This window comes from Gadus macrocephalus, chromosome 10 (assembly GCF_031168955.1).
Source record: "Gadus macrocephalus chromosome 10, ASM3116895v1".
Lineage (NCBI taxonomy): Eukaryota > Metazoa > Chordata > Actinopteri > Gadiformes > Gadidae > Gadus > Gadus macrocephalus.
In genome coordinates this window covers 19,093,617-19,112,870 of record NC_082391.1, presented here as the reverse complement: position 1 = coordinate 19,112,870, position 19,254 = coordinate 19,093,617, and the positions used below count along the sequence as shown (strand labels likewise).

Below are 19,254 nucleotides of genomic sequence, written 5' to 3'. Positions count from 1 at the left end.
GCCGGTTTAGCTATGAAAATTCCAAAATGTGGAATTGGTGTATCATGATAAAAATGACGCTAGACTCAAAGGAAAAAAAGAGTATTCTGCTTTATTAATCACAGACGGGGAAATATGATTTGTATCGCCAGCATCGTAAGTATATCTAGCCAATGCTCAATGACTAGAACAGTTATTTGAAACATTATCCAGTGAAAGCCAGGGGGAAAGCAATTTTATTGACAGGAAAATGTTCAAAGCAGGTTAATCAGTAGAAAAATAGAAGTCATGTAGCAAACATTGCACTATGGTATTCGAGATGCACAACTGAATCGAATAGGTATGCATTAAATGTAATGGCTATTTGAATAGTGATATCCCAAAGCAATTTGTATGTCTTTGACTTAATAAAAAATAAAATAAATATTTACAAATGTTTTTAAACAAATCAGTTGCTTGTGGATTGACTGCTGTAGTAGGCTGTTCATAAATTGTCATCTTAATTGTTAATGGTTCGTTCAAGGGAAGGCTGGCGAGAGTGAACATTGGCCTAAAGTTCCATTAAGCCTCTCTCATCCTTCACCTGTTATTACAACGCTGCGATGGAAGTGAAATCCTGACTGTATAATAGGATGAGTATGGCTGCGGGGGAGGCCTCATCCTTCAACCAGGCGCTGGAGCGTGGCGCCCACGCCGCCCCTGGCCATCTGGACGGGGGTCTTCTCCTCCTTGTTCTCAATGTAAATACTGGCGCCGTGCCCCACCAGTAGCTTAGCGGCTTCAACACGCTCCTCGTCACACGCCAAGTGGCTAGGAAATAAAAAAGCTAATTATTATTATGATCAAATGAACAAAGAAGTTTTAGAATAACAAATGCGAAACACAGCTGTAAGTCTTCTAAAAAGGTAGGGCACATTGAGGAAGCATAGCTTAAAAACGAGTTTAATTGCCATTAATGATGGCCGCTTATGTTCAATTAATGTGCATACGATAAAACGTAAGGCATATTTCATGTTCTACAGCCACAGAATATCAACCAAGCTCAGGTTCCCTTACAGCGGTGTGTTTCCCTCAATGTCCTGGATGTTTGTGGAGGCGCTGTGCTCTAGGAGCAGTGTGATGAGCCGGCAGTTGCCCTTAGAAGAAGCTCTGTGGAGGGGAGTGGAGTGCAGCTTGTCTGTGGCGTTGGGATCTGCTCCGTTCTCAAGCAGCGCCAGGGCTATCTGTAAGGAATAGTATGATATACATCTATTGATAGACTTAAGACATATCGTCCGCCATGGAACCTGGGGTCTTTGGGTGTTTTGGGCCTTCTCAAGCAGCACCGGGGCCATCGGTAAGGAATGAGTGTCACTGAAAATACCTACCTAAGTTCCCTTTACAATACAATTAAATGAATTATTTAGGTGATAGGGTGACTTGAATATATTGTAGTCTAAAAATATTTTACGACCAGGTGACATGGAGATGGCTGGTAAATTACAAGCCATTTCTTTATCACACCTGGTAGGTAAAATATGCCATAAAAATGAAGGGTCGATCAAACTGCTTGTTGCATGAACATTATCGGCCAGACCTAGTTCCAAATTTCTAAGAAACATGTCCCCTCAGTTTCGGTTGAGATTTCCTGACAACACCCCCGTGTGTGGGCCACTGGCCATGACCATCCCCCTCCTGTGACGTAGCCCAGCTCTTGGAAGCCCCTTCTGGTTATCTAAATCACACTCTATTCTTTATGAAACCATTTTAATCATTTCTGCTTTTTGAGTCACGGGGAAATCCCACTGTAAGAAATGATACTATGGCTACTGTTGTACTGTTTAACTTGAGCTTTCAGCTTGCAGTAAATTCCAATTCCAAAAAAATGTTTAAAAACAATCCATCATGAAATATCCCCTTTTACCTTCCACCCCACACAAAATGATGGGTCATCACTTCAGAAGAACATACCATTCAGGGGTGTGGCTTCCTTAGCTGACCAAATTTGAGGCATTAACACATGGAATGATACAACTGTGTATTTCCTACAGTCAAGTCAGGTGCGTGAAATGCATCAATTCCTAAATAGTTCATACGTCATTGGATTTTTTGTTGGTGATACTCAACCACAATGGGAGGAAAAAAAGAGTTGTAATCGAGATAAATATATCGTAACCTTGCCTATAAAAACGTAGTTTGGCCAAGTCTTGCATGAAAAATGCTTGGTAGTCTACAACCCAACTATAATGATGTCATTACGGGGAGACAATTAATTACACAGCAATTACCAAAGAAACATTACTGCCAACGTAATAGCTAATTAATAGCCAATGGTCCGAAAAGGGCAGGGTACATTACGATGTGATGTCACGATGAACAAGCCCTATGGTACGCCCATAGGGAGGGTGGAGCAGTGAGGGATATGCTCCGCATGAAGAAAGTTCAATGTATTTAATCTGCATGATCATGTAGACCTGCATCATTACCTTTTTAATTTTAGATGATTAATAAATGATTTAGTTTTTTTTTTGTTTTTTTTTACATAGAGTGTAGTGTTGCACGGTATACCAATACTAGAAAGGTATCATGATACCCTCACGCAAAAAAATGATACGATTCCCCCATTTTTTAGTATCGATACTTTTATTAAAAAAATTCTCTGTCTGTGCAGCGAGCGTGTGAGAGTGTGACGCAACGAGATGGGGACAGGTTCGGAAGCGCTTGCCGTCCTTCCTCGGCTTGTGGACAAGAAATATGAAACGAATGTGGTGTAGCTTATTAGCCAACCTTTTTTCGAGTCATAGCGACAGTAGCCGCGTTTACATGGACACTTCTGATACGATTCGATTTCTGATCGGAATAGATCTATTCCTATCATGCAAACCGAATGTACTGCATCTACATTTACAAAAGTAAGCGTACATCCGTATGTATCACGCTCACAACCGTTATATTGGTCTGGACTTATATGATATGTAAGGGATGGTGTTGTACAAAACGCCGGTCTTTAATCTGGAAAATAAGCCCTGACAGGGCGAACCGGACCACGACGCGAAGCCCTGAAGGGTATTATTTTCGCTAATGACCGGCGACGTTCTGTACACTATCCCGCTTATTACACGGCTCCTTGCCAAAACGAAACAATATCTTCACAGTGTCTTTTTACAATTACCGTTCATAGTGTTTTTAGCAGAGAAATAGTCTGCCAAAGACGTTGACGTTGCTTAGCAACCGGACATGCTGGGGTTGATAAGTTACCGGATAACTTGCGGGATGATAAGAAAGACTTGAAGTCAGGCAAAAACTCCACTTTCCTTGACAGAGGTCTAGTTCGGTGTGCATAAAAGTACCGACGGAAAATCATTTTATTTGAGCTCAGCTCAGCAGGTGGAAAGCAATAATTTTATTTATTCTGAGTGTTAAAGTTTAAATACTTCACTGCAATTGTCGGACTGACGTTTGTCCACCATAGTGTAATGGAATGTACCATGTAGTGGCATGTTTTGTTTTGTTTTGTTTTTAATAAAGTGGAGAAAATAGTATTTTAATTGTATGCGTAAGTCAGTCATTAATGTGTTCACTGTTCAAAAGTTTATATTGTACAGAAAAGTGGCTTGTTAAGCAAAAGCAATTATGTTAACAAACAGAAGTGATTATGCCCATACTTGCTCTGTAGAATTAATTTATTAAGGTAATTGGCCGCCAAAGCAGGAAAGGTCCAAGATGCTGAAAGTTAAACCATAGTGAGACTGAGCTGGACCATTATTCATATCTTTTCCAGATACTTTCAATTTTCACCATGGTATTGGTTCAGTATCGAAGATCGAGGTATTTTCGGGCAGGTATCGTATCGAAGTCATAATTTTGGTATCGTGCAACACTAATAGAGTGTATTTACTAGATGGAAAGTGTTGCATATATCACATTATAATATATTACAGTCAAAGTTAATAGGTTGACATGAAGTTCTCATGTGAAGGAATAAAGCAATAAATATAAAACACTTACAATTTACACTTATAAATTCACCACATGGTTAGTAGAGAAGCAACTCAGAAAAGCAGAGGCTTAATTTTGTGGTGTCTCAATAGGACTGGAGAATATTTTAAAATGGTGTCATTTCCTAGAAGAGAGATATGAATGAGATTTGATCTTACCTCATATCTGTCTTTAGACGATGCGTAGTGCAAAGGGGTGCAGCCATTCTGATTGACAGGGTTCAGCTGAGCACCTTTGGATATCAGGGCCTTCACAATGTCCTCTCTGCCTGCTGAGGCTGCTATGTGGAGAGGCGTCCAAGAAGCCTAGGAATGACCATAAACTTCAACAACACCACACTGGTCTTACACTGCTGCACTTGACTTGTGTTTTTTATTAAGTTGTTTAGACAAGTGACAAATCCTTAATTCAAAAGTAAGCGTGTTCTTAGACGGTATTCAATCCTATCAGGGTATAATAAAACTCATTGCCGTTTACAATGTGTTTATTTTGATAGGGTTATGATAGGACAGGTTGGACCTTCCAAGAACAGCTCTAATCTACGGCTCAACACTGCCACCATTGGTCGAATAAAAGACACGCATGCAATTTATTTTCTGGAGGAAAAAAAGGTGCTTGTTTGTTTAAGTGCGTGTCTAAAATTCGGACACTTTATTGGAAGCCAAAGGTAAACCCGAGCTCTTAAATTATTCTGTCGGCGACATTTTGAAACGGCAAATACATTGTATTATACCATTGTAGGACAGAAGGCCGTCTAAGGACAACATTCAAGCTTTGGAATTGACTGAGAATTGTGTTCTTGAACTAACGGTTTGCAAAATACTGTCAGTTCTCAATAGAGCTATGTCTCACCTAGTGATAGCGATTATTAGAAGCAGGTTAGCTACTTACAAAGAAGATAAATACATTAACCAGTAATAATATTGCAAATCAGTCAACAAAAACGTATTCGTTTAAGTAATATACAATTATTCGCTCAAGAATACACATGTTGCAGATTGAGAAATATCTGGAACATTACATCATCTGGTAGATTCACTTCAACTCCCAGATCAAGAAGATACTGCACAATATCGTTGTGGCCCGCAGAACAAGCCCAGTGAAGGGCGGTTCTCTGGCCCTGAAAAGCACAACAATATTTTTTTACATTCATTTCGATATATCAAAGAAAAAAATAGCAAACCATATTATGGATGGGAGTCGAACGATGACTTGTACAATTACCTGGTCCGTTTTGCAGGCGAGTGTTTTATCTGTTATAATGCATTGCCTTAGTTTGTCCATGTGTCCTTCGTAGGCATGATTACAAATGTCCACATTTGATACTGAACCAGCCATCGCAAAGTATGTGTATGCGTTAAATCAAACTAAGCAGATACTATAACATAACGTGAACTACGTGAAGCATAAAATATGAGCGATGACCTCGGAAGTGAAAAAATCTGTTTCCGTTCAAGTACACAACTTTTCTCTGCCTTCAAAGTAAAATACCCTCCCTGCTTCGCCACCGGCCGAGAAACAATTCGATGCGTCTAAGACTTTTAATTTGAAAACAAGATTGTGGTGCTCTGGATGTAGTATGCTTTGCAGATTGTGGTTGTTGTTTCTCAATTGTAAGAAAGAAACAACCCGTCTCTTGAAGAATAACATTGAAAGTCTGAACTCATGGCGTCTACACTGGTAACGTTAAATGAATTTTCTCGCAGTCGGAGTGTCTGTTTGGTTCAACATACAGAAGTCAAGCTAGCTAAAACAAAAAAGGCTAATACACATGCATTAATAAAACACATTTTACCAATCCTCATGGCAGGATTTCAAAACACATGCTGACCAGTCATGCAGGTATGCGGAGGAATTCGTCAACATTTATTATGACTGCATGGATAAAAAAAGGAGGGTGAGTTGTGGGCTTTTTCTTATCTACGACCAGTTGCTAAAACATCCTTGAGCCGACTCGCCTTGGTGGTCGGAAGTTCGGAACATGTGCATAATATATTAACTTTTTGGATTTGTTTTTGGTTCAATACAGAATCTAACCCGCCTTTACCTGGACAAATCCACCCTGGTGTGGAATGGGAACACAGTTTCGGGCCAGGATGCATTAAACGAGTTTTATGAGACCCTTCCATCAAGCGAGTTCCAGGTTTACACACTGGACTGTCAGCCCGTCCATGGTGAGATTATTATAAAAATGTTGCTGAAATCATTTGAACTTAGTTTTAAGGAATATTCAACACATGTTGAATATTGTATAAAGGCGTATATACGTTCGGTGTATGAACCGCAATCACTCGCATCACAAAGACAGAGTGATCACATCGATTATTTACCCTACTTCACTACAATTAGTTAATTACACATTACCTAATTAGGTAATTGTACATTACCTAAATGTGAGTTATTCATTTTGGTTAAACTTGCTGTAGCTACATTACCATAACCATGGCTTTACAGTAATTGACGGACCAGGTATTTTTAATGGTCCCATCAATTGACACTATAGTTGTCCATTTCATAATGGTAACATTCACTTTGGCACTCATTCTGAGTGTATACAGTGTCAACAGCCTACAGATGTTTTTTAGTTAACTTTTTTCTATTTACAGAACAAGCTACCCAGGGCCAGACAACGATATTGGTGGTGAGCTGTGGAGTTGTTAAATTCGAGGGGAACAAACAACGTTTTTTCAACCAGAACTTTCTGCTAACAGCGCAGGCTACACCGAACAGTGAGCAGCCTGTCTGGAAGATTGCCAGTGACTGTTTCCGTTTCCAAGACTGGCAAAGCTAAACTTTTCCTGGAACATTTTTATTTTCTCCCTTCTCTTGGATACCCCCAACCCCCACCGTAGGGCTCAACATACCAACATTTATTATGCCTTTTTATTTTAAATAAAATAAGCCACAAAACCGTTTACAAAATGACATTTATTTAACACGTTCTGAACAAAGCATGGGCTCCTAATGACGGCATACATTTAACAGCACAGCACAACCCATTTGAAAATGACTATGATTTAATGTACCAATTCGGTAGACATTAAATGTCTTTATTGAATCGTTTACCATAATGGCAGCATTTCTGAGACCGAAATAGTCTTCTAATTGAGGTATAATATGCATAAAGCTGTAACGTTATACCAGTTACCACTGTAGCTTATGCCAAAAACAAGAATCACATGCGAATGGTTAACCTCGGAGTGCTTATACTTAAATAAATAATTTTAAGAGAAGCTTGGTAAAACAGTTAAACGGATGTACTTTATTCATAAATAGCCCACTATTGGCCAAGTTCATATATTAAAACATTAATCTTCCTGAGTCCTGTTGAATCCTATACATTTGGTTGGACATTTCCAATGCATTAGGACAAAAACAATGCTTAAAGCAACTTCATGTTTGGCAAGGGAAACACAACTGGAAAGCATGGAGAGGAGACATGAGCCTACCTGACCAATGCTGAATTTACAAGTACTGACAGTAAGACGGTATTTTCCTTAATCCCTTGTTAACATGACATGTCTTTTGAGCCCGTCTTGTAGCATGGGTACGATTGCAACATTACATTTTTGGTAACTTAGTGCAACCTACTTCTTCATGACTATTCATGAAGACATGTCTTTTGAGCCCGTCTTGTAGCATGGGTACGATTGCAACATTACATTTTTGGTAACTTAGTGCAACCTACTTCTTCATGACTAAACATGGGCACTACTGCTGACAAAAAAGGCACAGTAACGTCAACAATCCACCACAGCAAGAGCAATGGACACCTTGAATTTAAATGTAGGGATGGCGTGAATATCTAAATGGAATAAGTTAGAACGGTTAAGCAAAAAGCTACACACAAATTTAAATAACTTGACATTAGTTGAAAAGAGTTTCTTCAAAGGATGGCAGTTCAGTGCTGTCATCTGATATCCTTCGATATGAACAACTGGTTCTGTTGGGATCTAGTTTACCGGGAAACCTCTCGAAACTAGTTTACCTCAAATCACAACATCGAAGAGCATCACTGCTTATCGAGCGACCACTTCTACCTACAGAGTGAGCTTTTTACGTTTTTCTGTTCCACACTGAAGACCTGAAAGGCTCTTTTGAAATATTATGTACATGAAATTAGTGGCATTATGGCATCAGAGTTGCTCTGCTGGAGATGAGAGGGAGAGTGGCACACCTATTTACCCCCATACATTCTCTCTATCTGGTGGAGATAGTGGTTCTTCAGCTCTTTTCTCTTCAGCTTGAAGGCGTCTGTGACCAGACCCGTTTCTGGGGTCCATGGCTCAGGACTCAGGTGGACCTTCATGGGGGTCTCGAATCTTTGCATTTTAACTAGATGGAGGAGAAGAGGATATATAGAGTGAGGGTTGGGTTCAGTGATGTTCATCTACACCTGTCATACATGGCTTTGACTTGCATATTGTTTCCAAAGCACTTTTGTTTCCCTTTATCAAAAGGCACGGGCAAAGCTGTGTAGCTTAAACCACACTCTTGGAAAAGGTACAACCGAGGAAATGGCGTCTGATAGAAGCGCAAAACCTCTGCAGCTAGGCAAGCATTATGGATCATTGGTCAATCTGCAACATTTAAGAAAATGACAAATTATCTCTTACTGGAAGCGGCAACCTTCTTGATCTCATTCAAAACATGTCTCTCCATGTCTGGATGGGTGCAGATCTCCTCCCAGTTTCCTACGATGCCTCTTTGCATGGCGAGTGCAGTCAGCTGCTTCTGGTTGGGCACCACAAAGCTGATGACGTAGTTCTGGTCACTGAAAATAAACAGATCATTCATTTTTACATCTAATGCATAGGGATGCCCCCGGCTGGTAGACTGATCTATCCAGCATACAACTAGTAATGTCACTAAGTTCCAGTGCATAACGGCTTTTAATACGGCTAATCAAACTAACAGCTGGTGGTAAAATAGGGGCCCTTTAATAGTGGTATGCGGGATACCGGGTACCTTCGTGGGCATGTATAACATTAACCCCTGGTGTATGTCTGGTGCGGGCAGATGTGTTTTTTTACTTTTTGTGTGACAAAAAAATAATATAAAATCAGTATACAGTATATATTCCATTGTATATTGTTCGAAATAAATAATCGTATCATGTGAGACACACCAATATTAGGTGTTCAAAAGGGTATCGAGTTTGACCTCTTTGCCGAACCAAGTACATAGTCGTATGAGGTAGAGGTGGATTCATTTGGCAAAACATCATGGATGCAGGCTGTTATGGCACGGCAGTTCCTTGGACGATCAAGAAGTTAACTGACCTGTTTGCGTAAGCACAGATGTTGTCTATGAGGGAACAGTTCTTCAACACCGACTCCACTTTGCCCAGAGATACGTACTCCCCTGCTTGCAGCTTGACCAAGTCCTTTTTACGGTCTATATGGAACAACACAATTGCATTCATCGCACGTTACCACTTGTGGTGGAGATGAGAGCCGCATGAACGTCATAAGTGAGTACTTAAAACTGAATGGCTGTTGAAAACAAAGCATCAATGGCTCTTTTAAGTACCCCGTCATCTGAAAGGGCACACGGGGAGCCGTAGAGAGCCAGGGGCACGGAAAAACCCAATTCACACATACCCACTATCTGGAGGCAGCCGTCAGGGTGAATTTCCCCCACATCCCCCGTGCAGAACCACCGTTGGCCACTCTCGTCAACGAAGAAGTCCTGATCGCCGTTCTCGTGCCTGTAGTAACCCATGGTTACGTTGGGCCCACCGATCAACACCTCCCCTCTGGGGTGTGGCATGTCCTTTTTGGTGTAGCCACCTGTTAAAAAAACAATTAATAAAGTAACTGGTATGTGGGCCTGGAATTCTATGCATGTAAGTAATGTAATTTGTGTAATGTACTACTTGAGTCGTTAAAGGCATGCAGTGTGTACGGTAATCATGTGAACCCTCATGTGACCCTTTGTGTATCTTCTCAATACCTTCTGCCCAGTCTCGGAGTCGGACCTCACAGCATATGAGAGGAGAGCCCACTCGACCGGTGCTGATGTCTGCAACTATACAATAAAGAAAAACACAACATCTTGGGTTTTAGAAACATTACCACCCCACTCATAATCTTCTGCTTGATTTCCAACCCAACAGGTTCTTGGTTCGAACCCCCATGTTCACAGTCTACCCGTTTGCATCTTTGAGCAAGGTGCCTAACCCCTACCTGCTGCTTAATTACAGCAGCAATTTGGTTGAAAGCATATTCAAATGACCAAACATTTTAATAGTGTGTGGAGTGTGTGTGCAGTGGAGTTTTTTGATAAATGGCTTAGGCAGCCTCACTTGGCCCAAGTCAGGTTGATTGGATTCTAGGGTTGGGTGAGGCTGCATGCCTGTGGTGCATTCAGTAATAAAGACAAGCAGGTTAAACAGCCGCCATCACACATGCATGAAACACTCTAACCCTCAAATTAAAGGCTTTTATTGGCACGATGCTAAGGTGTTATTAAATGCACCACAGGTATGCAGCCAAACTAAGCCCCGGATTCCAATCAGGCTGACTCAGGCCAGGTATGGCTTCTTAAACCATCCCACACAGTCAACATGGAGGGGAATGCGATATATTCCTGAACGACATCATTTCACCAAGATCTAAAAGAGGCTCACCCTCTGTGATAGTTCCTGCTCCACAGGTCTCGGTGAGGCCGTAGCCTTGTCCCACGGGACAGCAGAAACACACGTTCATGAAGCGCTGGGTGACTGTGGACAGGGGGGCCCCGCCCGACAGCATCATCCGCACGCGCCCCCCGAGCAGTCCGCGCACTTTCTGGAACAGCAGCCTGTGGAGACGTACGAGAGGCTGAGTGGCCGAGTGGCTCGGGAGAACATGCTTCAACAGCAATCTTTGTTTATACAGGGCACTACGTGTTTGTGTATAGGTGCATTCGTTTATGCATGGCTCTGGCATTTGTTTATATGTATGCACACAAGTCATTGGTAGGCCCACAGGCTGGACTTAATTGCCGGGTCAACAGTATAATTAGAGTCAAACAAAGATGTAGGTGTGTGTGTGTGTACAGTAGAAACGGTGGAAATACCATCTACTGAATGTTAATTGGAATAATAATGGTTGGGTGCTTACGCATTGCAGAGGGGTGCATCATAGCCCCTCCTGATCTGCTCCAGTTTGTAGTTGTATCCCAGCGTGAACAATGTGCGCTGAATGAAGCTCATCTCCTGCACTTTACTCATGACGTTCTTATTGATGCGATCCATGATCTCCTGGTGAGGAGCAAAGATAAACAGGGATTAGAGATGGTCTTTACCCCGGGTGAGCAGGACGAGAGGAGAACAGCTCAGGAGGAGAAGGTAAGAGGAGCACTGACGGAGGGAGGACGTGGATAACACAGATGGTGGTCAATACGTAAGGGCTTCTTACTGGTACTGCAGCCATCAGGGTCGGCTTGAGGACGGATGAGTCTCCCTTGCTTCCCTTCTTTATCTTGGTGGACTAGATATGAAGAACGAAAACGAAAATGTAAATGATAGTATGTAATTGTCATTCAAAATATTCATCCTTGAACAACTCTTTTTTTTTTACAAGGGACAGGGTTCGAAAATGATCCTTGGCTAGAACCGTTTCACGCTTGTGATTATGATTAGTATAAAACATGCATCATTGGAGAAGTGGGACGGCGGGGTTACCTGATCCGATAGTGTCTGTGGGGAAGAGTAGCCGATTCTACACCCGTACGTCAGGCAGGAGATCTCCGCAGTCATTTCCAAAACGTGAGCCAGGGGCAGGTAAGCAATGTATGTATCCTTGGGCCTGGTAGGCAAAGAACATCCATTGTTTTCCCTTGTCAACAACATAATTTGTGTACCTAGTCAACTTTTACTTTTGAAATGCTAACTATATGCAACAGCATTGTTCAATATTTGTAACGGTCAAAAACACATGAGGCTTTCTGAAAAATGGTTGTGAAACATGTGATGCATGCTTTGTTTGCGTTTCCTGGGATGAAGCTGCGAGCATGAGTGAAAATGGTGAAGTTGCGAAAAACTTAAAATTTAATTAGACAGACGATTTGACATGATCGCAAAATCCCCCTATTCTCACCCGAGGCCAGGAATACGTTCGCACTGGCCGGTCATGCCGGCGATGATGTTACGGTGGATGATCATCACGCCCTTGGGCCTCCCGGTTGAGCCGCTGGTGTACATCACCATGGCCAGGTCAGACGGCTGAGGCTGCACCACCGGCATAATTACTGGAAGACAGTGTCATAAATATTGAGACTGTAATGGTGATTAAGGGCTATACAAATAGAATTAAATTGAAGACAGGGGGTAGGACAGTAGCCTATTAGGTGAGAGTGTCCAACTTCCCAACGGTTCTTTGAACCCCAATGTCTGCAGTCTACACAGGGAAGGCCTAATGCCAGATGCCCTAACTCCTACCTGGCAGGCATCTAAAATAATTCACACCGACTGCTTCATGTGATAATTAAATAGTAAGTAATCTTCAGAAGTACCCTTACAACTAAAATGAATGTCTAGTCTGCATCAGCTGAGGCTAGGAAGTATCACTTCTAGTATCACTGCACTGCTTGAATTGCTTCCCTTTTTACTAAATATAAATTGGCACTTTTGCAGAAAAATAAAATTTCAACTAATGATAATAACGATAAATTAAATGTTACAGAAGGCTGTCAACACATCTCTGTAATGAGGTACACTCATTTCCATACTGTTTGGGATTATCTGTGTCTCTAGATATATAAGAAAACATAAAAGCCACATAACAGGTAGAAACCTTTGGTCAAATACTCACGGTTTTCAGGCTTTGACCCCAGTTGGCGGACACTCTGCATGCTGTGCATGGTGAGCCCTGCTGGGTAACCTTCTGTGCCCACCATCTTTTGGTCCACGTAAATGATATGCTTCAGCTTTGGGATCTCTGATAGCACATTCTGGATGAAGAGAACAATGGCTTTCACAAATACATGCAAAAATGTGTTGTTCATCTTTCAGGTTTGAATGTAAATATCATCTGATCGAAGATAGTCACAATAAAGCACGCAATGCAAACTACACTGGCCTGTGGTCATAAAGAGGATCTAGTAAAAACTATTTGTGTCATGCTGGGATGCATCCATTTTCTGACCTTGGAAGTTACATGCATTTGCCTGGGCTAGAAAACACTAGTGAAAACGTATCAGTGGTACTTTCGTCCAAAAACCTACTACAATATTATGGAATTTTAACTCCTTGGCACAGGCAAATTCTAATTTTGTTTGCCCTCTAACCCGCTCAAGTTTTTTTGAAATTTAAAGTTAATCAAACTTGAAACATCATTCCTGTGCAGTCACTTCCATTGGTTTTACAAAAACCAAGTAACAAAACCAAGAGAATAGTTTAAGCTCTAGAGCATACAATTATTGCTTGTTACAGTTGACATTGTAATGGTTTTGGATTAGTTTGATTATTCTGTTGATTTAAATAATTTGGTGTTATCTCAGCATAAAAGTATATACCCAAGTTTATATGTCTTATCTATGTCTTTATCCATTTTAAAAGGTTTCAAAAGGAGCACTTTAAGTTAGCATTTACCTTAGAGTCTATTTTTGTTTGCATTCGTACTTTGCATCTTAATTGTAAAGTTTTTTTTATTTATCTTTTAATTTTGTATTTCATCCCGTGTTTTTCCACTGCTGCTTGGCTGTTGCATCAAACACGTTCTCCTACAGGGGATTCAAAAAGTTGCATCTAATCTAATATCATTGTCATTATATAATGATATCTAAAAATATATTTTTCGGTGCTTCCTTTCCACTGCCATGCTGGTATTTCCTAAATGTAATTATTTCTATATAAATATGATGATGTTCAGCTTTTCATGCCACGTTTAGCAATATCTCTTAACATTAACCGGTATAGGGCTCACCTTTAGTTTATTCTCCAGTAAGTCGGCGCTGGTCACCAGATGTGTGACACCGGTCTCGTTCAGGCCAAACGCCACCGCCTCCTCTCCCAGGGTGGCGTAGAACGTCACCACTGTAGCGTGAACAATCAGTAATCAGCTGCAAGGCCTCAATTATGGACGTGTACTGATCATACCATGACTCAAATACGTTTCTGTAAAGGCCTTCCTCATAATTAAGCTGTTAAAACCCATTATTGTGGGTCATCAATGTCACAATGAGCACACTTTACGCCCATAGCCAATGTGGTAATTTCAATGGATCACTTATGAACTAACCCGTGCATGTGCCCCATACAAGACTTGTATTAAAAAACACTGATGCAGAGCAGTGTGACTTGGGGGGGTGGGGGGGGGTTCAGCGTTGGTTTCAGCGCTACTTACAGGGGAAGTTATATCTGAAGCATGCCTGCGCCGTGATCATCCACTCGGCTCTGGTCTCACAGAAAATAGCCACCGTGCTTTTGGGCTCCTGGCCCAGAGCAGCAAGCCCGCTTCCCAAATGACAGACCATGGTGTCCACTTCCTGGTACGAAAGCCAGCGATACTCACCCAAGATAAGCTGAAAGGAGAAATAAGAATCATCATATTTTAATCTCCAACCCTTTACGATGGGTCAACACTCGGTAAATTGGGGTAAAAAAAGGGTTAGGAAAAAAAAAAAAAACAACACAGAGGCCTACCTTTTTAAACACCTTTCCACTGGGTTGGACCTCATTCTCTTTACTCAAAACATCCCTGGTGCCGAGGCAGTCGGCCTGCCCGAAGCACTGCACGGCGTGCTCAAACAGCTTGGCCAAAGTGTCCTTGCCGGGCAAGTCTTCTCTAGCCAGAGAGTCGAAGTGATCCACGGAGCGGTATGGCCCCTCTCTGTTCCCTGAGGTAGTTCGGGCCTTGATCCGCACGGACCGGGCCTTCTTGGTCCCAGCGTTTGTCATATAGTACCATGGCAGGAAGGAGATGAGGGAATACAGCCACACCAGTAGATGAACGGGGAACAGCAGGACGAAGTGCAGAGCAGAGCCCACGGACAGACCCATAGCGTTGCCTCTGATGGTCTGGCTTGGGGGGGGGGGGGGGGGAGGAGGGGGGGGGGGGGAGGCGTGAGGTTGGAGGAAAGGGGAAGAAAAGGCAGCTGGCCGACTAGTTTAAGAGGAACTAGTCTAGTTTAGGGGGGATCAAGGGGAAATTAACCCTGAGGGAGAAACATGAATAACGTTTGTCCTTGATGTTAAGTCATGTTAAGATCATCAGCTGGGAGGAGAAGATACGATGACCATGGAATCCCATTCACACCTAAAGAAGCAAATACACAAACATGTTAAGACAACAAGCAATAGTAGTACAGTTCAAGAAGGTGATCGGATGAAACTGCAGTCTCTACTCGTCTCCTTTCCAACATTAAAGGTGATAAATGTCAGTTCCCCACCTTCCTTTACATACATGTACTGGTCAGAGCTTTGGCCTGCCTATCTCAGGCAAAATTGACTTGAGCTGCTATTCTTTAGTTCTCTATTAAAACGAATGGTTCACTAAATGACAGAGGGATATCATTAAACTAGTCAGCCCAACTGACTTTCAAGAAGATACCCTTGATTATCAGTAAATGATCGTACCATTGCCCCCCCCCCCAATGTCCAAAGCTCATCAAGTCAGACTAATAACAGGGCTGCTAACAAGATATCACTTTAGGAGTCACCCCACTTGATGGCCGGAGAAAGTACACTCAAATCTTAAAGCACAGGGTGACCTCAAAAGTCAAAATGGATCTTCAAATAAGTCCTCTGATAGCAAGCAATAAGCAATAAAAATACCGGCCGAGACACATGTCAAAAAAGTGATACCAAAATATATGAAGATACATTTTAAACAAATTTTCCGTTCAATAACGACCTGTTAAAATTGATACTTTGTCCTTTGGTGTTGATCTTTGTGTACGCAAATAACCGTTTGAATGGAAACGCTTGTTTAATGAAACCAATGAGTCATTTCCATTCAGCCTTTCTTGTTAAAGTTTTCCAGGATATTGAGTCAGAAAATCAATCCCGGAACTCATTCAGTTTTGATTTAACAGCGTGATAGACGATATATGTAACGTAAAAGCACCAACCCCTCATCCTGATGCCAGGTGGATAATAAAGCAGGCACACGTTGCTCTCGGAACATAGGTCCGCTAGCAGTGTAACGTTAACAATTACTACACCATGTACCATGTTACTATTGCTCTTAAAGACATACCCTGATGCGAATTTCCAAATGGATCACCATAGTAATACAATTACAATATGCAACTAAATGATAGCCTGCTTGAGTCGCTGGCTTGTCACATCCTTACCTTAGGTAGCCTCAATCCCCGTTTGACAACGTCTCCGCGAGTAGGGAAGAATGACCGAGAGTTACCTCTCCAGCGCCACTGGCAACACGGAACTACTACGTCATCTGATTCCATATTTCTAGACCAATGAGAAAGCGGAGCAGAGCCATCTTCGCGGGGCTGACGACACCGCATACAGTTTCCCCCCTCCCTTTTTTACGCTGCTTTACTATTTGAAGCGATTCTTGCTTTGTACACACTGTGGAACTTATTGAAAAAGAAGCCAGAAGTTTATGCTTAATATTTGTCAAGTCACAAGCAGATACTACTGTGTGTTCACCCTCACTCATTAATTCGTTTTATGTAAATATTGATTGTATATTTTTATTGATTTTTATACAAGAAATTACATCAGAACAGGACAACAAAGATAGCCTCCAAATGTATCCGTTTGCAGCTTTAAATTAAGGAAAATGTAGAATCATACATGTCCCTTTGGTTGATAAACTCGGAAAAATAAATCCTACATAAGCTATCGAATATATTCTAAACATGCACATCTATTCAAATATTCGTGAGATTAAATGGGTCAGCATCTTCTTCTTTGTCCAGGGTTCCTCCAAATGCATACATTTGAGCATTGACACTGAATTCATTTAGAAATACAAGGGGGGTTAATTAGCTAATGAAGTTTTCAAGATATGATCAGAAAAAAATATACTTTACATGTAGGCTAAACTTTAAATTAAAACACAATGAATAGGTAGCATAGCAAACAAGACCTTAAGTTCCTTGATCTAAACATTATAAACTATGAGCAATCTGCATAGCCTACAAACCTTTGTAAAAAAGACTATATACATTTAAATTGTCTTATAAATAATTTGCCAATGGTTGTTATTACTCGATTTCACCTGCAGATGCAGACGTTATCATCATGGAAAATAAATTCGTTTTACACGTTATCAATCTCTGAACGCTGGTTCATTGCCATGTCACATTCTGTCACATTCAGTTTCAGCGGTGTAGTCTTTTCTAAAGACGTATCATGGCTCGGATGGCATGTTAATGGTTGGTTTGAACACTGATTCAAAGCAACCATTATTGACACTTTAGGCTAGCCAAGATGAATAGCTATTACTTAGAATAACGTTTAATGTATTTCAGGATAAACAATGGTTATAACATTAAAGATGACCATGATTAATGTATTATTTCAAGCAAATAGGCGTATCTTTGTATTGCTTAATGCCAATAAAGGTGTAATTTTGCTCATCTTAAATTTATTTAAGAAAAAATTATTATGATGATGATCATAATTGTGGTGCGGTTCCCCCTCCTGCTCACCAGTTGTCCGGATATAGTTTAGGATCCGAATACAAAATTGTCTCTCAAGGAATCTTTTATGGACGTGTAGGGCGCGCTCTGGTGGTTGTTGGGGTTCCTTCTCTTGGTGAAGACCGACATGCAGTAGGCCTATCACAGTGTTTCAAAAATATATACATTTTTTTCCTTCCATCATCAATTATTTTTAAACAGCATTTTATTAACACACATTAATAAGTTAACACATTAACTTATCCATTCAATTTGTAGCAGGCCTATCTATATGTTCAAGTACACATGAGCAGACCACTAACAATGTTTGAAAACATGTTTGCATAAATTCAGCAGAACGTACAAGTTTGTCAAGAAGGTTGAGTCAAAATTATATTCACATATTGTGGCCTGGAAGCGTCGTTAGGAGGCTGTATTGTCAAACTGTGATCCTCTGTGTAACTTTCTGTCAATGGTTGACTTGTTAAACTCATATTTGGCTTAACGTTCATTGTTAGGATCTGACACTAAATAAATATGATCTATCATTTATGGAAATCGATGTCTGGTCCTTGTTCTTAAACATGTCATAATGTGAAATATAATATGAGATTAGAAAAAGTGTGTGTGTGGGTGTGGGTGGGGGGGGGGGGCGCACGTCCCCCCCCTGTGTGTGGCTATACTACGCGCTTGAATAATCATTGCTGAAACCTGCATTTCTTCCATACATTATTATAAATCTCAAGGGTGAAAAAAAAAAATATATATATATATTAGATTTTAGTATGGCTATGGTGAACATCACTTGCCTCCCCCATAGTACAGTACTAGGTTGACACTGCAGAGCATTTCGGGAAACCCCATCCCGGTTCTTACATTCTGTCAAGAGGCACGTGATGTTACATGAAGACACAGTGGCATGGACGCTTCCATACCAGTTGCAACGACCAGCAGCTGTCATGGAAACCACTCCCTCTTTTTTGGCAAGGAGATCGGGATATACTAACGCCATATCCTCGAACAACATGAGACTATCAAACGCATACACATTTTTTCAAATTGAAATTCCCGCTGCTCAGACCAGCAAACACAGGCTTGGAGCTCAAAACGTTGTGTGTTAAAACATGATGTGAAACGGAAAGTATCAGACTGGAACTGCCTTAATGGACTGTTACTGTTGATATGTGTCCATGTGTACAGGTATAACATAACATGTATGTCTGAGAACACACACACACACACACACACACACACACACACACACACACACACACACACACACACACACACACACACACACACACACACACACACACACACACACACACACACACACACACACACACTCTATTTATACAGTTGCCCCGGTAATTAAGTCCAGTCTGTGAGTCAGTCAGACCTCCGAGAGGTCGGGGGGGGGGGGGGGGAGATCAGAAATAGAAGCTCTTTCTATTGCTGCAGCCGATGGTGGGGGGCACACAGAGCCAGGTTTGGGGGAGGATTTGATGCTTACGCAATTAAGACCTGTTTACAGAGGCCAGTCTGGGAGCAACATTTTCCATAACAGAGGAGGGAGCTTTCTGATGGCCGAATAAATCACAGCAAAACAAGGGAAAGGGTGTCCATGAGCACGTGGTGCACACATTAGGCTTACAATCAATAGCACCTAGTGTCTTACAGTGCATGGGCTTCACGCTTGCATAAAACATTAAATGGAGG

At 41.4% G+C, this 19,254-nt stretch overlaps 3 protein-coding genes across 4 annotated transcripts; 1 reads left to right on the top strand and 2 right to left on the bottom strand.

Moving 5' to 3' along the window:
- Positions 1 to 73: 73 nt before the first annotated feature.
- Positions 74 to 5,412, bottom strand: psmd10 (proteasome 26S subunit, non-ATPase 10). The gene is made up of 5 exons (XM_060063657.1): positions 5,182 to 5,412; positions 4,979 to 5,077; positions 4,116 to 4,262; positions 1,036 to 1,202; positions 74 to 789 (listed from the first exon to the last, which is right to left on the bottom strand). The coding sequence occupies exons 1-5, from the start codon at positions 5,293 to 5,295 to the stop codon at positions 636 to 638; spliced, it is 681 nt and encodes a 226-aa protein (XP_059919640.1). The 5' UTR covers positions 5,296 to 5,412; the 3' UTR covers positions 74 to 635.
- A 66-nt stretch (positions 5,413 to 5,478) lies between these two features.
- Positions 5,479 to 7,567, top strand: nxt2 (nuclear transport factor 2-like export factor 2). The gene is made up of 4 exons (XM_060063665.1): positions 5,479 to 5,637; positions 5,768 to 5,854; positions 5,987 to 6,131; positions 6,564 to 7,567. Exons 1-4 carry the CDS (start codon positions 5,623 to 5,625, stop codon positions 6,746 to 6,748), a joined length of 432 nt encoding a protein of 143 aa, XP_059919648.1. The 5' UTR covers positions 5,479 to 5,622; the 3' UTR covers positions 6,749 to 7,567.
- On the bottom strand, positions 6,871 to 16,388 carry acsl4a (acyl-CoA synthetase long chain family member 4a). Of its 2 annotated transcripts, XR_009527849.1 has the most exons (16): positions 16,240 to 16,388; positions 14,588 to 15,200; positions 14,289 to 14,466; positions 13,869 to 13,978; positions 12,756 to 12,894; positions 12,042 to 12,192; positions 11,627 to 11,750; positions 11,361 to 11,432; positions 11,064 to 11,203; positions 10,589 to 10,761; positions 9,913 to 9,987; positions 9,561 to 9,749; positions 9,240 to 9,354; positions 8,574 to 8,731; positions 7,642 to 8,292; positions 6,871 to 7,544 (listed from the first exon to the last, which is right to left on the bottom strand). XR_009527849.1 is itself a non-coding variant. In XM_060063566.1 (15 exons), the coding sequence occupies exons 2-15, from the start codon at positions 14,942 to 14,944 to the stop codon at positions 8,135 to 8,137; spliced, it is 2,139 nt and encodes a 712-aa protein (XP_059919549.1). In that variant the 5' UTR covers positions 14,945 to 15,200; positions 16,240 to 16,388; the 3' UTR covers positions 6,871 to 8,134. The 2 variants fall into 2 exon arrangements, 1 of the variants encoding a protein (XP_059919549.1); XM_060063566.1 differs by having other exon boundaries at positions 6,871 to 8,292.
- Between the last annotated feature and the right edge of the window lie 2,866 nt (positions 16,389 to 19,254).

Excerpts from the sequence above, each read along its gene's own strand:
- psmd10 (XM_060063657.1), bottom strand. The coding sequence starts at position 5,295 with ATGGCTGGTTCAGTATCAAATGTGGACATTTGTAATCATGCCTACGAA. Across the intron at positions 4,263-4,978 it reads AAGTGAATCTACCAGATGAT|GCTTCTTGGACGCCTCTCCA; the intron begins GTAATGTTCCAG and ends GGTCATTCCTAG. Across the intron at positions 790-1,035 it reads ATTGAGGGAAACACACCGCT|CCACTTGGCGTGTGACGAGG; the intron begins GTAAGGGAACCT and ends TTTATTTCCTAG.
- nxt2 (XM_060063665.1), top strand. Across the intron at positions 5,855-5,986 it reads GCATGGATAAAAAAAGGAGG|AATCTAACCCGCCTTTACCT; the intron begins GTGAGTTGTGGG and ends GGTTCAATACAG. Across the intron at positions 6,132-6,563 it reads GGACTGTCAGCCCGTCCATG|AACAAGCTACCCAGGGCCAG; the intron begins GTGAGATTATTA and ends TTCTATTTACAG.
- acsl4a (XM_060063566.1), bottom strand. The coding sequence starts at position 14,944 with ATGGGTCTGTCCGTGGGCTCTGCTCTGCACTTCGTCCTGCTGTTCCCC. Across the intron at positions 13,979-14,288 it reads CTTCAGATATAACTTCCCCT|TGGTGACGTTCTACGCCACC; the intron begins GTAAGTAGCGCT and ends TTCACGCTACAG. Across the intron at positions 9,750-9,912 it reads ACTCCGAGACTGGGCAGAAG|GTGGCTACACCAAAAAGGAC; the intron begins GTATTGAGAAGA and ends TTTTTTTAACAG.